This window comes from Drosophila simulans, chromosome 3R (genome assembly GCF_016746395.2).
Source record: "Drosophila simulans strain w501 chromosome 3R, Prin_Dsim_3.1, whole genome shotgun sequence".
Classification (NCBI taxonomy): Eukaryota; Metazoa; Arthropoda; class Insecta; order Diptera; family Drosophilidae; genus Drosophila; species Drosophila simulans.
In genome coordinates this window covers 24440989-24459593 of record NC_052523.2, presented here as the reverse complement: position 1 = coordinate 24459593, position 18605 = coordinate 24440989, and the positions used below count along the sequence as shown (strand labels likewise).

General features: G+C 43.8%; 1 protein-coding gene across 3 annotated transcripts; it reads left to right on the top strand.

The window, feature by feature from the left end:
* Window positions 1-206: 206 nt before the first annotated feature.
* On the top strand, window positions 207-17748 carry LOC6729921 (la-related protein 1). Of its 3 annotated transcripts, none has more exons than XM_039295767.2 (7): window positions 207-714; window positions 2031-3029; window positions 10769-11078; window positions 11739-11806; window positions 11978-12978; window positions 13141-15254; window positions 15335-17748. In XM_039295767.2, the coding sequence occupies exons 2-7, from the start codon at window positions 2220-2222 to the stop codon at window positions 16054-16056; spliced, it is 5025 nt and encodes a 1674-aa protein (XP_039151701.1). In that variant the 5' UTR covers window positions 207-714; window positions 2031-2219; the 3' UTR covers window positions 16057-17748. The 3 variants fall into 3 exon arrangements, with proteins under 3 accessions (XP_039151701.1, XP_039151702.1, XP_039151703.1); XM_039295768.2 differs by lacking the exon at window positions 207-714 and adding an exon at window positions 1125-1463; XM_039295769.2 differs by lacking the exons at window positions 207-714; window positions 2031-3029 and adding an exon at window positions 5415-5933.
* The last annotated feature ends 857 nt before the right edge of the window (window positions 17749-18605 follow it).

The window sequence follows — 18605 nt, the reverse complement described above, 5'->3', positions numbered from 1 at the left end:
CAGTTGAGTAGTGTGAAATCGATAAGCCGCTTAAATTTGAATGCCCTATTTTTAATTTCAAATCAAGTGGTAAATGGGAAAAATAAGTTTGTTCTTGAAAAGTAAGTTTTTCTGGAAGGACTTCCAAAATCATATTTAAAAACAACAATAAATAACTGAAATCAGTTACGCGCCGATTGGGCCATCTCTGGTAACCGTAGCTATCACATCAGCCGATAACTATCGCAACGCAACGCAAACGAATTGGACAACAACCCTGCTCTTTTTCTTTTGGACCCGTAGAACCACATGTCTGGTAACCGATTTTAATTTTCGTTTCGGCGGTATAATGCTCCAATTAATTGACTAATTGCGGTTAATTGACAAGACCAGTGAACGGCGCAAGTACGGTGCAACCAAGAACGCAGCGAGTGTGTGTGCAATTGCGAAAAATCCGATAAATAATATTCGTAACGTTCTGCCCAGCAGCGCGTGAGTGAGTGCGAGCGAGAGGCAGTGATTCGAGCAGCGTAGTGGTGCGAAAGTGTGTGTGCAAGGAAACCCGCAAAAGCAAAGCAACAATAACAACACACGCACGCACACACACACTCGTGTACGTATTCACACGCGGAGCGGAAAGTGCGTAGTGAACATACGAAACGTATGTACGTACGAAACAAGAAGTGGGAGAGATAGCGGAATAAAATACAATTCTTGTTTCCATTTCAATCTCTGGTGCGTATTCAAATCAAATGAACCTTTGCTTGTGTATGTGTGTGTGACCGCGTGCATCGTTTTGAAATTCGAGGCGAACTGCAGTCGAAATCAGCTGTTTTGAAAGCCCCGACCAGGGTGGCACTAACAACAATGCAGGCCGTTAGCCGAGTGCATTGGATATTGCATAATATTGGGTGAAGCGAAAACAGGGCTATTGTGGCGGGCCACAGGGTATAATCGAACCAAATCATAGCTATAAGCGCAGTTTATTTTATCTGCATCTTGAATTCGCTTCGATTTCCTGTCGTATTACCAGTTACGTTCAACGCCATGCCATTACGTTGTACTCCAGTTTGGCAAGTGGACAGCACGCTTTGCGGCAGCCCTGGTCGCTTAGCGTTGTGTTGCTGCTTCCTCTTCCTCTTGTGTGGGGCAAAAATCTAACCTCACTTCTTCTTCTTCTTTGGAACACTGCTGTGTGTGGCTGCTGCATAATAATATAATACCTCTCGATTCACGATTGGTCGTGCCTCGCAACGGATTTTCTCCGCTCGCCCAAACTACAGTATATAATCGTGCAAAATCCGTGGCAGTAAATTCAATTCGCCGAGCAGCGTGACATCTGAGGAAAATCGAGAAAACGGCCGCTGGGAGAGGCTTTTCCGATGGCCAGTTCCTAAAAAATCACCGCACTCCTCGGGAGGCTCTTCTGCAGTCCCACAAAAATAGTAATCCCCATTGCGAAAGCCCCAAGTTCAAAGTGCAGTGTATGTGTGTGTGGTGTAATAGTTGCATTAAGTAAAGATGTAAATATTATTGCAGGAGGGCGAACTTGAGATTAATCGCCGTAATTGAGCAACAAACACCTCGAGTTCGCCAAACTCGCAATCTTTTTTGAAAATCCTAGAAAATCCTAAGCACAGTAAAGCTGGGCTTAGATGGACATTCTTTAGTTCTTGTAAAGAGGTTTTAGTTTCCGTTTCATAAAAACTGCGTATTAATCTTTGCATTGGTAGCAGCTTACTTTCAAAAGTATATTTTTCTACAGCTAATAAGAACATTTAAAGTCGGGATGTTGACTTGAATTTTTTAGCTCCCTTAAAAGTTTAATTTAATGCAAATTATTATACAAATTGCATTAGTATTGACCGCAGAATTGCCCTGAATAGTTCTATATGTAAATGACCCAAAACAGTCAAGCTTAGCTATAGTAACATAGCGTGGAAAAGTTATAAAATGACGTAATTTGTAATATTTGGCCTGGACTTTCCTCTTGTTTCCTAACTTACTAACAGGCCTGCAAAATCTAATCCTTCTATTGCCAACCATTTCAGTTTGGAAGCCTATCTCTGGAGCCACCACATCCCGTTGAGCAGGCAAGGAAGCAGACAAGAGTTTCCCCAACCCGACAACGAGGATTAGCCGCTGACGAAGCCGGAGCAGGAGCAGCGAGTGTGCTGCCCACTCTGGAGAGGAAACCGGAGTCGAAGAAACCGCAGGAGTAGCAGCCGCAACTGAGGAGCATGTCCAGCAAGGAGGAGACGCCGTCCGCGGGTGGTGCCGCTCCTGTGGCCACTGTCGCCGCCTCGGGCAGCGCCACCACTTCCTACGCCAATGTGGTGCAGAACCTGGAGACCAAGAAGTCCGGTGCCAGCAGCACCACCACGACCACCGCCAGAGCCACTGTGGACAACAAAGAGAACCAGCCCAATCTGAAGAGCTTCAAGTCGTGGAGCGAGGAAGCCGCTGCCGCCGAGGCAGCCGGCGAAGCGCCAAGTGTCGGCAGCGTTAGCCTGGCCCAGACGGGTGAGAAGCGTGCCGCCGCCTCTGGTGGAGATAACACCGCCGAGAACTCTTCGGAATTGGATGACAACAACGACTTCGTGCCGGTACTATCGCATCATCGCCGCGATCGCAAAAAGGCGCGCAAGGAGAAGCCGCGCGATCAGCCGCCGGCCGGAGGACGTGGCGATGGTCAGAAACCCCAGCAGGCTGGTGGCCGCCGCATCACCGGATCCTCCGACACCGAACGCAAGCCAGTGCGCCCACGTGCTTCGCGTGGCGGTAGTCCCCGCAAATCGGCAGCCGGAGCAGCTGGCGCCGCCGGATCCAATGCTGGAGCTGTGTCCTCCGCCGCTCCCGGTGGACCGAAAGTACACAAGGATCGCAAGGATACCTCGCCCAGCGCCAGCATCGAGGGAGCCGGCAGCAGCGGCAACGAGGCCAAGTCCGCCGACGGGGATCAGCAGGCGGGCGAAAAGGGCGCCGCTGGAGCAGCTCCGCCGCCCAAGCGATTCATTGCCGCCCCACCGCCCAAGGTCAACGCATGGAAGGTGAGTGATGAAATGATCTTTAAGTGATTGATTGTATTTGGGGGTATCTTGAATGATAGTTTCACTAGGATAGGATTTCATTAGAGTTATTCATACATTGATTAGTGTTCTTTGCAGTCTCCTAATTGGAAATCCTAATATATTCAGATAGCCAGAAGATTTAGAAGTGCACCGGAATAGAATTAGGCACAAAGCATTTGGAAATGCTAATGAAAAGCTCTGCTAAAACGAAACCTACTCAAAAGTCAATGCAAATATGCCTTAAACTAATATTTAAGTACATTTTTTATGAGTTCTCCGAAGTGGAAATTGTAATGATGTGGACGGTTCATAGAAAAGTTGAGATAATACTAAGAAAATCTCGATAAGCAGTGCTTCAATATGAAGAGTAATCGGTGAAATCATGAAGAATGCGATATGAAACAGTACAAATATAGTAAGCGAGTGTCCACTGTACATGGCGATAAGGCAGTTTTTTTTTAGGAAACCCCCCTCAAATTGAAGTTCATATTCTTTGTTGTTACTCGTTTTTCGGCTTCACCTTCATTTTGTTGTATCCAAATTGCGTCTTAAAAATGATGGAAAAACATGTCCATGCATGTGTGGCCACTGTGCTGGTTGTGCGTGCGTGTGTGTGTGTGGTTGTTGGTAAACAAATGTGCGTGGAATGGCGGAGGAGAAGAGAGGGAGCAAAGCAGGGCGGCCAATAAAGCAGAGTGCGAGGCGCAGCAACAACAAGCACACGCGGTGCAGTGGAAACACGTTTTCCGCTTTTTGTTGTGGTTTTTCATGCCCTTATCACCGTTATGCGAATGCAGCGTAAACCGAAAAACCGATTACGATGGCAAAATTGTATCTCACAGATACACAACTGCAGGTTGCATAATGTCTGGCAAGCAGTTTGTCATCACAAACAAAACAAAATCGAGGGAAACAAACACACAATTGTGTTTATTTTCTATTTATTCTTGGCTGTTTCTTATTACGCAATGTCAGCGCGAATTGCCGGCGGTATTTCTGCCGTTTGTTTTCTGCTTGCCTTTCTAAAAAAAAAGGTTTTCTTTTTGGCAAAAACAAAAGCATGCTCGCTTAGCTTTGGTACAGTGAAGCCCCCAAAGCACGAACACACTTCTGTTTGAATAATGTCGGTTCTTAACAATTTAAAAAATACATATTTTTTGGCCAGACTGTAAGATAATTTTAATAATCCATTAGGTAGCAGGTGTTACTCATTTGTTTGTTGCTAAGGTGAAGCCGAAATCCTAATTTCTTGTTCTTATCATTTGTTTTGTTTCTATTCTCCGTGTGTATCTATAATGGCACATCTGTTTTGGTGTCGCAACGAACGAGAGAAAAAGTTAAATATTTCCCAACTAAAAATAAATGTCAAGGTCAGCCGCTTGTCGTTTATCTATTTCATCAGGCGGCCGCCTCCTCCCACCACCCACCGCACAAACCACCCGCCCCCCGCAAACATGACGAAAGCGTGCGCAAAAGGGAGAGCCAAATAAACAGAGGGCGAAAGCAGAAATAGGCACGCAAACACACACCGAAAAGCAAAAAGCAGCAAAAAGGTGTGGCTAATTTTCTTTCTGTGGAAAAGGCTGAAAGCCAAAAGTTTACACGTCCGTAAAAGTTGATAACTGAATTAAGTTGTCGTCAAGCGTTAGTTCGAAATTCGCTCTGCTTTCGAAAGCGTTTTGAGCCACTTGAAATGGATATGCAAATATCCGCTCACTTTTGACATTTTCGACTCTTGCAAATCGCTTTAATCCGGAAGTTAGGACCTGAAATTAGGCTAATAGGAATTAGAAGAATATTTACTTTGAGAATAGATAGTAACTTGTACTAAGTTTATACGTAGTTGAATCTAGTCCGCTAATTGTTGTGTCATTAGTAGTGTGTTTATAATGATAATTGCTCAGCCAGAAACGAATTATACATTCCTGACACCAAATTCGATTTAAACAACTCGTGTGCATATCGTTGTGAAATTAAACTCGGAATAATTCACATTTGCCAAGCGTTGCTAATTAGATTTTTCGGATCTAATCTAATTGCATTTGAGGCTAAAGATATGCATCAAAATTGGTTTAAATGTTTAAATATGCATATACTGTATTGAAAGTTTTGGCGTTATTTAAACACTCAAAAAATCATATATATGAACAATAACGAAAAGTTAAGCTAAGGTAGATTTATTTTTATTGTTCAATAATCTTAATAAAACGTTAATTAATTAAGGTGAAGCCTGAAAAAAGAGTGGCTTAAATTTGCTTATCTTCGATTCTTGTTTTTTAAGCCTCAACTGCGACGCCGACGCTGGCAGAGCTGCAGCAGCGCAGCGGCAGCGTTGCAGAGCAGCAATTCAAATTGTTGTTTCCGTTTATTTTTCCACGCCAGTTGCCGTTGACGTGTGTTCTGGAAGAGTTCGCGGCTGGGAAAACTTGTCGAACTCCCACTATTTTTCCTCATATCTTAATTTTCAATATTAGAAAGTGCGATCGGAACGGGAAATAGGCTACTCAAAAGTTTGAAACGTAAACAGCTGGAACGGCACGTGTTACCGAACTCACCACGTGGTGGACTCGTCGTTTCGTTACTGTTGCGAGGCGGTTAAGCAGAACAACTAATCAAAATTAGAATAATGTACACACATACAGCTGGAAGGCTGGAAATCGCGTGTGCCGCCGACGTGGAAGCTAAAACTCGATATACTTGTTGATTTTTCGACGCCCTGCCTATCGCGCTCTCACTTGCTCGCACTAACGTTGCGAGCGCTACGTAACGTAGGGCTACGTAGAGAGTGATAAGAAACCGCACTCTCTCGCACGCTCCCTCTCTCTCTCTCTCTCTTTCTTCGGCGGAACAAAACAAAAAGGAATAATGAACATGAAAACGAAAGTAAATATGCAATAATCTTAACAACTTAATTAAAAGACAGAACAGTATCAAATTTAGAAACAAAATGTGCCACGCAGTACAGTGAATAATTCTTTTATATTAAAAAATAGTTGGGAATAGCTGGGAATAGCTTTCAATTTATTATTTCCACAACCGCCACCCTTCACCCTGTAATTCTAAACCCATTATAAAAGTCAATGATCACCGATATTTGCATTGTTGTTATTGTTGACAGCCATTGCGATTCAATGTTCTATTTTTAGGCATTCGTTTGCAACCGGAGATTAATAACATTAATTTGCCTCAATTACGCTGACGTTTCATTGTGGGTCGTATCTTGTTTTCCCCCTCTTTTTTGTCGGATATCACGTTGAAGTATTATTCGAATTTCAAACTGAAGCGCTATGTGAATTTCAGGCTTCATAATAAGCCTCTTATCAGAGTATCAAATTAGCTGAAAATCCCAATGTACAATCACAACCGTATTCATTTTCCATTATTTCCCCGGTTGCTGTCATCTTTGTTGTTGATATCGATGGATACATACAGTATTTGCCTTCATAATCATTTTTTTTTCGTTCCTTTTTATCTTCAAGAGAAATACGTGCACTTCCTAGTTCTTTGTGCTTGTGATCAAGATTTTTCCCTTGTTGTCAAGAGAAAATGACAAAATATTTACTTATAAATGCACTTTACAGTATAGATGCACATGTGCTAATTTAATTTAAATTTATAAGATAATTTTATCTGCACATAACAACCGGCATTTTCATTTTCCCAGGCCAACTAACTACAATGCTCTTGTTGAATAACCAGTAAATATATTATTTAATATATAATATTATTCAATCAAACGAAGTACTGCCAATATCTCTCTTTTAAGATTAGATGTTGTACTTCAAAATGTATTCAATAACCTCTGGTCGTACATTAAGTAATGCACACTTTTCATTTCTGGCTTTAATCTCTTGTTTATATTGTCACTTCTTTATCATTTATCTACCTGTTGATCCTTGAGTAATTATTTGCATTTTAAAAGCTGACCCACTAATTATTTGCGCAACAATTTCAAGCCTTCGCAGTTTCTAGAAGCCACAATATTGAAAGTAGAGTTAAGGTCACAGCGCAAACTGTTTTCGAATCGATTTTATATGTCAGTTCCATTCAGTTACTCAAACTGCTGATAGAAGTAATCTATGGGATTTACTCAATATAATGTATTTAGACGATGCTGATACGCGGCTGATTATAAAACCATGAGGTGATGGAGACTACCTCAAATATTTATTCGGAAAGTATAGAAAACCCTAGGGGCGGCATCTGTTTTACTTTCACAAATAATTGTGGAATATAGAATTTAAACATGATACTTGTGCATATTTGTTCTTGCCTTGTTTACCGCCCCGTGGGGACCTCGATAAGACGTTTGTATGTATGTATGTATGTATGTATGTTCCTAAGCCTGCTACGCATTAAGTAAAGTTGCTCGACTCGCTCGAACGTAAACAACTTTTCGCGCACACCCCCTATAAACTCGGTGTTTGTGCGGCGATGAGTGTCGATGGAGTTCGTCGCCTCGGATCCCAACTATTCTACTCAACTCTCTTCACAGGCAATCGCCTGCTAGTTTAATCGCATAATTTAATCACGAATGGAACTATAAATAGAAAAATAAGAGTGAATAGTAGTCATTAAACTGTTTGCGTTCAAAGCTGGACGGCCTTTTCGTACCCATCAGTTGTAGGGTATGCTATAGTTGTAAGCTAGAATGTGACATATATCTTTTGTATCTGGTTACATATAAATAAATCAATTCTTATGCCAGTGGTTTTGAGCAGAATGTGTTTTATAACACCTGAGTATCTTTTAGTCTAACCTCTAGATTTCAGCACTATCAGTTTTCTTCGAGTATTGGTAAATTTATTACTATTCATGTAAGCTGAGCTGATTGTCGGCACTTGTTCTCCATATGAACACTTTTTTCCATATTTTTGCCAGCCACTCGATTGGCTGAGCACGTTTTCTGGTTTTATTTTCGATAGTTTTTTTACAATATTTTTACATAATGTCTTGCGGCCGGCATTATTGACTGGTTTTCGTTTTCGCATTCTGCTCGTACTTTTCAATTTGCTAAGACGCAGAAAGACCGACTCGTAACCTCAAAAAGGGGTATATGTATGTATATACTGTATCTCAGCCCCGATCCCGCCTGCACTATAACCTCAAACTGATTGCGAGCCAGTCGACTGTTGACTTAGAGAACGAGAATCGCTGAATGTGGGTCTTTTTGCACGTTTGCCCGGCTCTCGGTCATTGTTTGGCATTATTTTTACTTCTCTTTGTCGTGTTTTGTGCGATTTCAGTTGCTGCTATCGTGCCAGACCGATTCTAATGCCATTTAAATAGTAATTTTGCACTGCAGGCGCCTCAGTTGTCTTTCAGCGATCGCCCGATGTAGTGCACTTACGCAGATCCCAGAGATATACAAGCAAACATAGTATTCTTTAAAAGTGGCGTTTTCTTAATGACTGAAAAACTGAAAAACATTGGATACTTGAGGCTCTTTTTATAGGCAAGTTCAAGTTTGTAGTGTTGTATGCAAGTGAATTAATGACACAATTCTTTATGAATCACTTGTACACTGACGTTCATTTTGATCGGTTTTTATACTATGATTGACCTTGAACCACCCATCCTAATGAATGTCTAATCTCTGCTTGAAAAAGCTTACCTATGTGTATTATAGTATTCGAAATTGAATGACAAACACCCATGTACGTCAGCAATTATGTGGGGGTTCAAAATGTTCGAAAGTGATAAGAGCCATAGTTGTGTAAATATAGAATTGGAAACATGTGCTTGACAAGTGGCACACGATAATCTTGAGTTTGTGGGAAAGTGATTCTTATAGGTACGCATAATGGAAAATTTCAAATAGTTATCGTGACTCATAGGAAAGTCCTTTCTCTGCGCAAAATGACAAGTCCTTGTGACTCATGACCCTGCAATTGGGCGGAGTCATGGTTTTATGCGTAGTTTTCCTATTCGAAATGAATGTTCTTTGCAATTGCGAATTGTTTATTGGCACACATCATGCATTTATCCTTGGCAATTCTGATGAATACGTGATCAATTGCATGGAAAGTGTTTAAATATTTTTAGCATAAGCATGACACATCGGTTACACTAAAAGAAAAGGTCTTGATTATTTATAAGTTAAGGTAGGGGCTGGGAAAATAATAATTATATCAATAACGATAGCGTTTATTATGAACACACCTTCAAGGAGAGTAATTTTAATGTTTTTTTATAGGAAGCCATTAAGGTGTTGTGATATTTGGGTTGGTAATGATTTAAGGTCAGAACTATATAACACTATACATCATAAGCCCTGTTTTTCAATTTTTGTTGTCACTTCAGAAGCAAATTTACAAATTTATCTGTGTGTAATATTTTTTATGGGATTATTTAAGCATCTCCACGATTTTCTCTCTCTCTTCTTAATCCACTCTCTTTGTTTTGAAGTTTTTCCACCACGTTTCTCCATTTTCGGCTCTCTTTCGGATGGCCTACGTGCCGAAAATCACATGTTGTTTTGTTGTGCCTCTTTTTATGCTCCGTTGTTGTTACATCGTGAGCGAGCGAGATAGCAAATGTTTATGTTTATAATTGTAAGGCTTTTGTTTGTTGAAAGATATGCGTACCACCTGTTTTCGCCCTATGATCAATTCGTTGTGGGTGTGTGAACTTTAAAGCGGATCAAAACAACATTTGTAGAAAATGCGTACAAAAACAAAACGATAAAACAAGCGCACGTACGCACACTGAGCGAAAACCTGTATCCATCGCATACACATTAAGATACAGATACAGGGTGCCCTGCGCTCACGCTCTCGCCGGCAAAACTCTCCGCGTCCTCCTCTCTCACGCATCCATGAACCGGCGCATCGGCTGTTTTCTGTTTTGTTTTTGTTTTGAATCTGAGGCCACAGTGGAGCTTCTTCGGGTGGAAGTTATATCTTATGTGAACAGTAAAGCTTTCGAACTAGAAGTCAAGTCTGGTCCGAAAAGAAAGCTGAAAAAAAAACTTCTTCAGTTCGCATTTTATTAAAGAGCGACAGTCGAAGCTTCACTGTATCCTTCTTTTATGTTGCGTTGAAAAACCAGTTGTTGTTATGCCCTCGCCTCTGCCTTTGTTGTTGTGCCATCGTCTTCGTCGTTTTTGCTCACGTAGTCAACGCGTGGACAGCGAAAAGTTGATGGAGAGAGCGGGAGCCAAAGAGAGCGGGAGAGGAAGAAAGGGCAGAGGCGGATGAGCGAAACAGAGGCGGAGGCATATTCGAATCAAAAAACTGTCGCTATCGCACAGAACTCATCCAACGTTTCGAGAGAACGGACGTACCAGTTCTTCTGGACTAGCAAGCAATTGTATAAACAAAAAAATAGTAGTGCCAGCAGCAACAACAACTGTGCCAATTGCTAGTTTAGCAAAGGTGTTGTATGGAAGGCAAAACAAACAAAGATAAGCGAAAAACCCGCAGTGACAACTGATTAGAAGTGAACCAAGGCAAGGCGACGAAAAGTTCTTGCACAAAAACGAGGTAATTTTCCAGTGGCCAGATCGAGAAATTAGCCGCTCTCCAAAGTGCATACATATATACGCTATAGAAGTGGATATAGAAGTTAGCCACCCTCGTCGCGAACTAAATCTGGGTTAGGGGCACTGCGCATAGGGAGTGGAGCTGGAGTTGCATTGATTTTTACCCGTTTTTCGGGGCTACCGACTGTGCGAAATGTTACTCACATTCTTGAATTCCACTCTGCTACTTCAACAGATATCGGCCAAACAATCCGGCAGCCCAAAGGCAGGAACTTCTCCATTGGACAAACGTGTTTTGCAGCCAAAGGCACAGCAGCAGCAGCAAACTAAACAAACTGCCAGCCAAAACAACAACGCACAGAACACCGCCAGCAACAAAAAGACACAGCAGCAACAACAACCTCAACAGGGAGCAACAACAACCACACAGACAACAACAGCAGCAGCAACCGCAGCAGCAGTAGCAAGCACATCAGCAGCAGCAGCAACATCATCCACAGCAGCAGTAGCAGCGGCAACAACTGATACCGCAGCAACAACCACTGGTGAGTGCCCCTTGGAGGATGGAAAATTTTCCATACTTAACTCAATTGATCTGAAGTGAACTGGGGAAAAGAGACTATAAATATATATGACAGCTAGTTGTGAGCCAAAAAACTAAGTGGTTGTATGTTTACATGCAATAATTTATGAGTAGCAATCTATTTTTATTATGCTGTTTTTCATAAAATATTAAAACGATGCGAATAGCTCGATAGTTCAGCAACCTCAAAGAATCTCTACCATACAGACTACCATCACAAGTAATCATAGGGCCAGATTATTAAGATTTAGCACAATGTTCTCTATCTAGTTGCGTGTCAAGGCAATGCTTAGAAATAAAATAGATTTGTGTATTTCTGTAAATTCCTATATATTTATATACACGTATATATTATCTACCCCCTGCGGAGTTGTTTTGATGCAAGAGACGGGCGAGAGAACCTGGACCCGACCACCATCACCATGTGACTGCTCTGGTTCACGTTCTCTGCCGCACTTGCTCACGTGTCTCCCGCTCTCTGGCACTCCGACTCTCTCTGTTGACCCGATGCTCCGAGAGAAGGTGCCAGTTTGTGGCGACGCATATGGCCTGATTTCTTATTTTTAAAACACTGTTCTTGTACTACGATATACTCAGCCCAGAACTGCTTGTTTCATTACAGTTGATGCCAGCCAGGCGGATGCTCTTGCCAAAGTCGTGGTAAAGGACAAAAAGAAGGTCAATCAAAAGGTGGGTATCTAAGTCTACAGAAGAAGATGGTATATTACCATGTAAATATAAACGTAAATATATCATTGAAATACGCGTCATACATTTCAATGGGACCTCTTTGATATGGTCTTTGCATTTGTAACGTGCCCATACCTACCATATTCTAAACAGCGAATGCATCTCTTTCAGGCCAGCGACTTTAGCAACGTTGGTGACTGGCCGACGCTAATTGGCGGAACTTCTGGCAGTGGCAAAGCCACCAGCAACGAACCCAAGCGCAACCCTACGAAAAAACAGCAGTCAGCCAAAACAGCAGCCGCAGTAGCAGCCAGCAGCAATACCACTTCAAGTGAAGTTGCCACAGAGTCTAACGTCGCAGGCACAACCAGCAGCAGCAACAGCAATCCCAGCAGCAGCACCACCACCACAAACACCACTACCAACAGCCAAGCCACAACTGCACCTGTTGCCAGCACGAGTCATGATGCCAAAGCCCAGCGAGACGCTGAGCCAGCGGCCAATTCTGCTGCAGGAGCTACTGGCACCGCTGCCGGGCCTGCCCTCACCAAGAAGCTACCCAAGCACAAGTGGCGTCCGCTGCCCATCGATCTGGCTAAGTCCAGTCGCCCCAAGCCGATTGGCGGCCGGCCAAATCGGCGCTTCAGCGACGATATTGCCGACCAGCGCCGTCCGCCGCGCGTCTACTACGACCGTCAGCCCGGTGCTGGAGGAGCGGGAGTCGAGTCGCGGCATCCACACGCTGGCCGGCATCCGTACGGGTCACGCCCAGCGACTGCTACGTCCGAGCGCGTGGATTCCTGGCGTAGCAGCAGCAGCACCACCACCGCAGCGTTCGATGAGCAGCGCTCTGGAGCAGCGGGTGGTGCCGGGGCAGCGGGAGCGGGAGTTGGTTCAGCCACGCGCGGGCCGCGTCGCTACCGGACGCCGTACCGTGGCGGGCGGCAAGGCCGGGGCGGATTCTCCCGACAGGGACCAGGTCGCCCGACTCATCGCATACCACGCCATCTGCTAGCTTCGGGCGAGTATGCTAACTATCTCCCGGCGGACGCCGCCGGCGCCGACTCGCAGTCCTCGTATGTGCTCATGGGCACCCACTATTTTGGCAACGTGCCCGCCGCCTACATCGAATTGGACGCTAACAGCATCAAGGAGGCCATCAAGAAGCAAGTGTAAGTACATATCGATACATTTCGCCTAATGCCTTTTGCTGGATAAATATATATTATATATGTATATTCAAAAATGTAAACCCTGCAGCTAAAGGCATTACATCCGTTGTTACTAAGAATCTCTTTGTTGACTTCCAAACTATCTCCATTTGCCCCCCATAGTGAATACTATTTCAGCGTCGATAATCTTACCGGCGACTTCTTTTTGCGCCGCAAAATGGACCCCGAGGGCTATATCCCAGTTACTCTGATCGCCTCGTTCCATCGCGTTCTCGCACTGACCACCGATGTGGCTGTGATCGTAAACGCCATTAAGGAATCGGATAAACTGGAGCTCTTTGAGGGCTACAAGGTGCGCACCAAGACGACACCGACCACCTGGCCCATCACGGAAGTGCCGGAGGTCACCGAAGGGGAACAGAAGGCTATCGGCACACTGGAGCAGGAGCAGTTGGAGCAGAATGATGGTCAGGAGAAGCTGGAGGAGGAGACTGAGGCGGATTCCCCGCCGCCCATTCTCACATCGGCCATGGCCACAAAGCCGCTGAACACCATTCCGCCACCGCCGGTGCCACGAAACCCCCAAAATTTGGTGCCCAAAATGTTGCAGGATAAGCAACAGTCGAGATCCTCGACCATTGCGGCTCTAAACTCTGTGAATGCGATCAGTGCGCTGACCCAGCAAGTAGAGGGTGGTGCCGCTGAACTGGCTGGACATTTGAGTGGACTGGCTGAGAGTGTGAAGCCCAAGTCGACATCGACGCCGGACAAGAGAAGTGCTGCTTCAGCGGGCAATGGAGCTGGGTCAGCAGCTGCTTTGGTGGCGGAGCCGGAGGGCATGTGGAAAGAGGTAAAGAGACGCTCCAAAACAAATGCTATCAAAGAAAACGCTACTACACCACCACAACAACAACAGCCACCGCTTTCACAAACGCTCAACAACAATAACGATAATGTCAAAACGAACAACACCTCGTCCAAGTCCAAGTCCTCGTCCAACAACGCCCCATCCAACGCCTCATCATCAGCCACTGTGTGTGTAACCACGAACAATGCTTCCTCAGCCACCAAAGCAACCACCAAAACCACAACCACCTCCACCGCCACTACCACCACGAACAACAACATTAAATCTGGCAATGCTGCTTACTCCAAAACCCACTCCAAATCCTCATCCAAAACAGCTGCTCCGCCATCCGCTCAGTGCCATGCCGAAAAGGAAGAACTAGACTTCCAGTTTGATGAGGAGCTAATGGACCCCCTACCCCCTGGAACCGGACGCATCAACAACTTCACCGAAAACTTCTCCGACGACGATGAATCAGACTACGAGTTTGCCGATCGTGACATTAACAAGCTGCTGATTGTGGCCCAAGTGGGTCGCGCACCCAAACACGAGGGCTACGACCGCACCGCCGACTTTACGTCGCGCACAAAAATCACCCAGGATCTGGAGAACATCATCAACGATGGATTGGTCAACTACGAAGAGGATCTGTGGACCACCACCAATGTGGTTGCCGATTACAAGACTGTCAATGTGATTTCCCAGGCGGACTTCGAAAAACTGGCCGGTGGTCGAAACAAATCGGTGTTACCGCCGCAGGTGGTGCCACCACCGCCACCATTTGAGGAAGATCTTGATGAAACCCTGGTGGGTGACACCACACTCAACTCCACGCTGAACAACACTCTCAAGTCCCGACGTGCCCGCTTCTATGCTGCTCCCAACTCGCACTCGATTGATCCCCGAACGCCAAGAAAGAGGAAACTTCGTCACACCGCCAATCCGCCAGTGGAGGCCCACGTCGGTTGGCTGCTTGACACTGTGGAGCATCGTCCTCGCACCACCTCGATGGGTTCCTCGGCGGGCACATCGCCCACCGCCTCGTCGTACGGATCGTTCGGATCGTCGGTGCCACAGTCGCTGCCCGTATTCCAGCATCCATCACATGCTCTTCTCAAGGAGAACAACTTCACCCAACAGGCCTACCACAAGTACCATTCGCGCTGCCTCAAGGAGCGACGGCGCTTGGGCTACGGTCAGTCGCAGGAGATGAACACCCTGTACCGCTTCTGGTCGTTCTTCCTGCGCGAGAACTTCAACAAGAGCATGTACAACGAGTTCCGATCGTTGGCGCTGGAGGATGCCGGCAATGGTTTCCGCTACGGTCTTGAATGCCTCTTCCGGTTCTTCTCGTACGGCTTGGAGAAGAAGTTCAGACCGAATGTCTATCAGGATTTCCAGGACGAGACGGTTGCCGATTATGAAACAGGTAAGAATTTGTTGGGCAAATATAAAAATTATGATAACATCTAACGAACATTCCTTACTAATATTAAACATTTTCATCAGGTCAACTGTACGGCCTTGAGAAGTTCTGGGCTTTCCTAAAATACTACAAGAATGGTGAGAAGTTGGAGGTGCAGCCCAAGCTGGCCGAGTACCTGAAGAGCTTCAAGAACATTGAGGACTTCCGCGTGGTGGAGCCGGAGATCAACGAGATGCTACAAGGAGTGGGCAGCCTGAATCCAGGCCGTCAGCTCAACCGCCACCGCAGTGTGTCGGAGAGCGATGGCACAGCTGTAATTGCGGCCGGCGGTCGTCGCCTCAACACGACCATCACCAACCGCAGCGACTACGTGGGCAGGTTGCTGCAGCAACAGCACCAACAACAGCAGCAGCAGCAGCAGCATCACCAGTATCAGCAGGGATACGGCGGCTACAATCAGCAGCAAAATCGCAGGCGCACAGGCTCCTTCGGCAGCAGCACAGTGCGCATTCGCAGCGGCTCCCTGGGCAACAAGCCGCAGGTGGCCAATCGCAATCAGGGATCGCAGCACGAGTTGCGACGCGGCGGCAGCAATTCTGGCCTGGCGCCACACAAGCGACAGCAGCAGCAGCAACAGAAGCCGAAGCCAGGAGCAGGATCACAGACAGGCTCAGCACGTGCCACCACATCAGCGGCAGCTACAGCAGCAGCAGCCGCATCAGCAGCAACATCAACAGCGGCGGGAACGGCAGCAGCGACACCAGCGGTAACGGTATCATCGGGGTCGTCGTCGTCGCAGAAGTAGTTACAAGATAATGCAGAGACACTTTTTGGATTAGGTTTAAGTTAATAGCTACCACTTAGTTTTCTGGGGGCCCTCGCATTTGATGGCTCCACACTCTTTTGTTTATTCATTCTTATTATTCTTTTGTAGTATTCAAGTCAAGCGTAAAGTGGGATGAGTCGTTAGCGTTTAGCATAATTAAGTGAAATTTTTGAAATTTGTTTATTGCAATTTGCCTAGCGCTCGTTGGTTTAGTAGTTACGATTCTAAATGTTTGTTTCTCGCATACCCTCGACAAAAAACTAAAACAATGGTTGCTTACGAAATGCTCAATGCTCACACAAAACACACACACACCAATTACACACAGCGGGGTCTGTCTGCTTTGTACCAGTGCCAACCAGCCATGATCTTGGAAAATATCGAAACGATTGCCCTTATTTTTTTTTTGTTCTGTTGATTATTCTCCTTATTTTTTATGCGATGCAAAAATCAAGGCAAAGATTTTCCTACTTAGAGCAGCGTTAATAGTTGACGTAATGCCATGAACTGTTGTACTATACGATTAAAGTTAAAGCTAATAACCATAACCATAACGATAACGATATAACCTATGCAAATATTACCTAACGAAAACTGAAAACCAATCAATCGAAATTGATACGCAAGCAACAACAAAAACCAAATGATCTTAATGCAAATAAATTTTGTAAATTACAAAAGAACATATATATAAATACATATATAACATATATACATTTATATGCAAAGGTACACTGAAGCCATGAAAACGCGTACATAAGAATATGATTACTAACTATAATTATGATTATTTTTTGTGTGTGTGACCTTAGCGCAAATGTAAAACGTATTTGTTTAAGAGGCAGCGAGATCTTGTAATCCTTAAACCCAATTGAGGCAAGCGGGGCTCAAGTGCCAGCGAATTTTAGTTATTTAAGCATTTACCACAAGCCAGTCCAGCGCAATCGCAATCGTCAGCGGAGTAGGAATAGAAATCCGACTTGGACTCGGGTCCACCATTGCTTCCCCTGTCGCACTGCACTGCCCCCAGTCTATATCAATCCAATCTATCGAAATAGGTAACCCCGAAAACCTCAGTACCCCGCCAAGCATTTAGAAGCATGTCAAAACCATTTATTTTTTACCTTTAGTTTTGCACTTGTTAACTTTTAATTCGAGAAAGCTACGACTACAGAAAAAGTTCGAAAAAACACAAAAAAATTTTAAAATCACACAAAAATTGTCAAGTCCAAAAAAAAAGTTTAAAACTTTAAAAAACGAAAAGGCAAATCATGCAAACGAAAAAAAAGCATTCAGAAATAATGAAGTTTGTTTCGCATAGTGAATAGACCTAAACTTAAACATACGTGAGAAATCAAATCTAAGCTTAATACGGATAACAACTATATATATCTGCATATATCCAAACACATATAGAGAGACTTTAGAGCGCGACGGCGTTTGAAAATACCATAACTAAATAAGAGGCAAACGGTGAGGTTGCAGAAGTTTGCAAAACTCTCTCAAGGTCCTTCAGCTCCTCGATTTTGCTCGCTCATCTAGCCTAAGCAAGCATACACACAACACACACTACAAACCACACAAATTCGAAGAGTGCAAAGAACGTTTCATTAAATATTATTTTGTTATCATTAGATATCTGTAAATATATTTCCCAGCTTCTTTTTAAAATGTCGCCTTATCAATTGATACAATTTTATCCACACATAAACACAATCACAACCACATTGGCCAGACAATTCTGTATCTGTATGAGCTTAACGATCCGATCTATCAATATTATAGATATTACAAAATGAGAGAGATGTCCGATCAGACAAATCAATCGGCTGTTGCGTAATTATACATATGCCACAACTATTTTGTTTTTCACATGAAGTGTTGACTTTAGTTTATGATAACACACAACCAACCACACTTGGATCACTGACTTTTATGTGCACTTTAAGTTTGCAACTTTTATATGAATAATTTAAACTTAACTCTACGAATATGATACAATACACACAGACCTACGAAATGAACATAATGGAAACTCTATTAAAAGTAATTTTGTAAGCTACTTAAATATGGAAAATGCGAGAGGAAAACTAAGCAAAACGAAAGAAATGATTAATGTGAAAAACGTGATAGTTTAAACCATAAAGAGTAATATTTACTACTATTATTATATTAATAATTAATTATACGATGCATATATACATATATATATATGAATATATATGGATATGTATGTGTAAAACGGAAACCACAAAAATTTCTAAACTAACGTGAACAAAAAAAGTAAAAAATTTTTTTAAAATTTCCAACACAAAAAAATGTTAAAAACAATGAGTAGAAAAACTAAAACAAAAAAATGAATAAAAAAAAACTTGAAAAAACCAATATATGTTTGTTTGCTGATGGGGTGGGATGTGGTAAAGGTGGTCATGACTTACTCCAGCAATTTGGGTTGTCTATTTGGTTGGGAAACTTTCAAATTTTTGGACTCGCAGCGCGCCCAATCGATTGACCCCTTGAGTAATTAA

Excerpts from the sequence above, each read along its gene's own strand:
- LOC6729921 (XM_039295767.2), top strand. The coding sequence starts at position 2,220 with ATGTCCAGCAAGGAGGAGACGCCGTCCGCGGGTGGTGCCGCTCCTGTG. Across the intron at positions 12,979-13,140 it reads GAGGCCATCAAGAAGCAAGT|TGAATACTATTTCAGCGTCG; the intron begins GTAAGTACATAT and ends TGCCCCCCATAG. Across the intron at positions 15,255-15,334 it reads GGTTGCCGATTATGAAACAG|GTCAACTGTACGGCCTTGAG; the intron begins GTAAGAATTTGT and ends CATTTTCATCAG.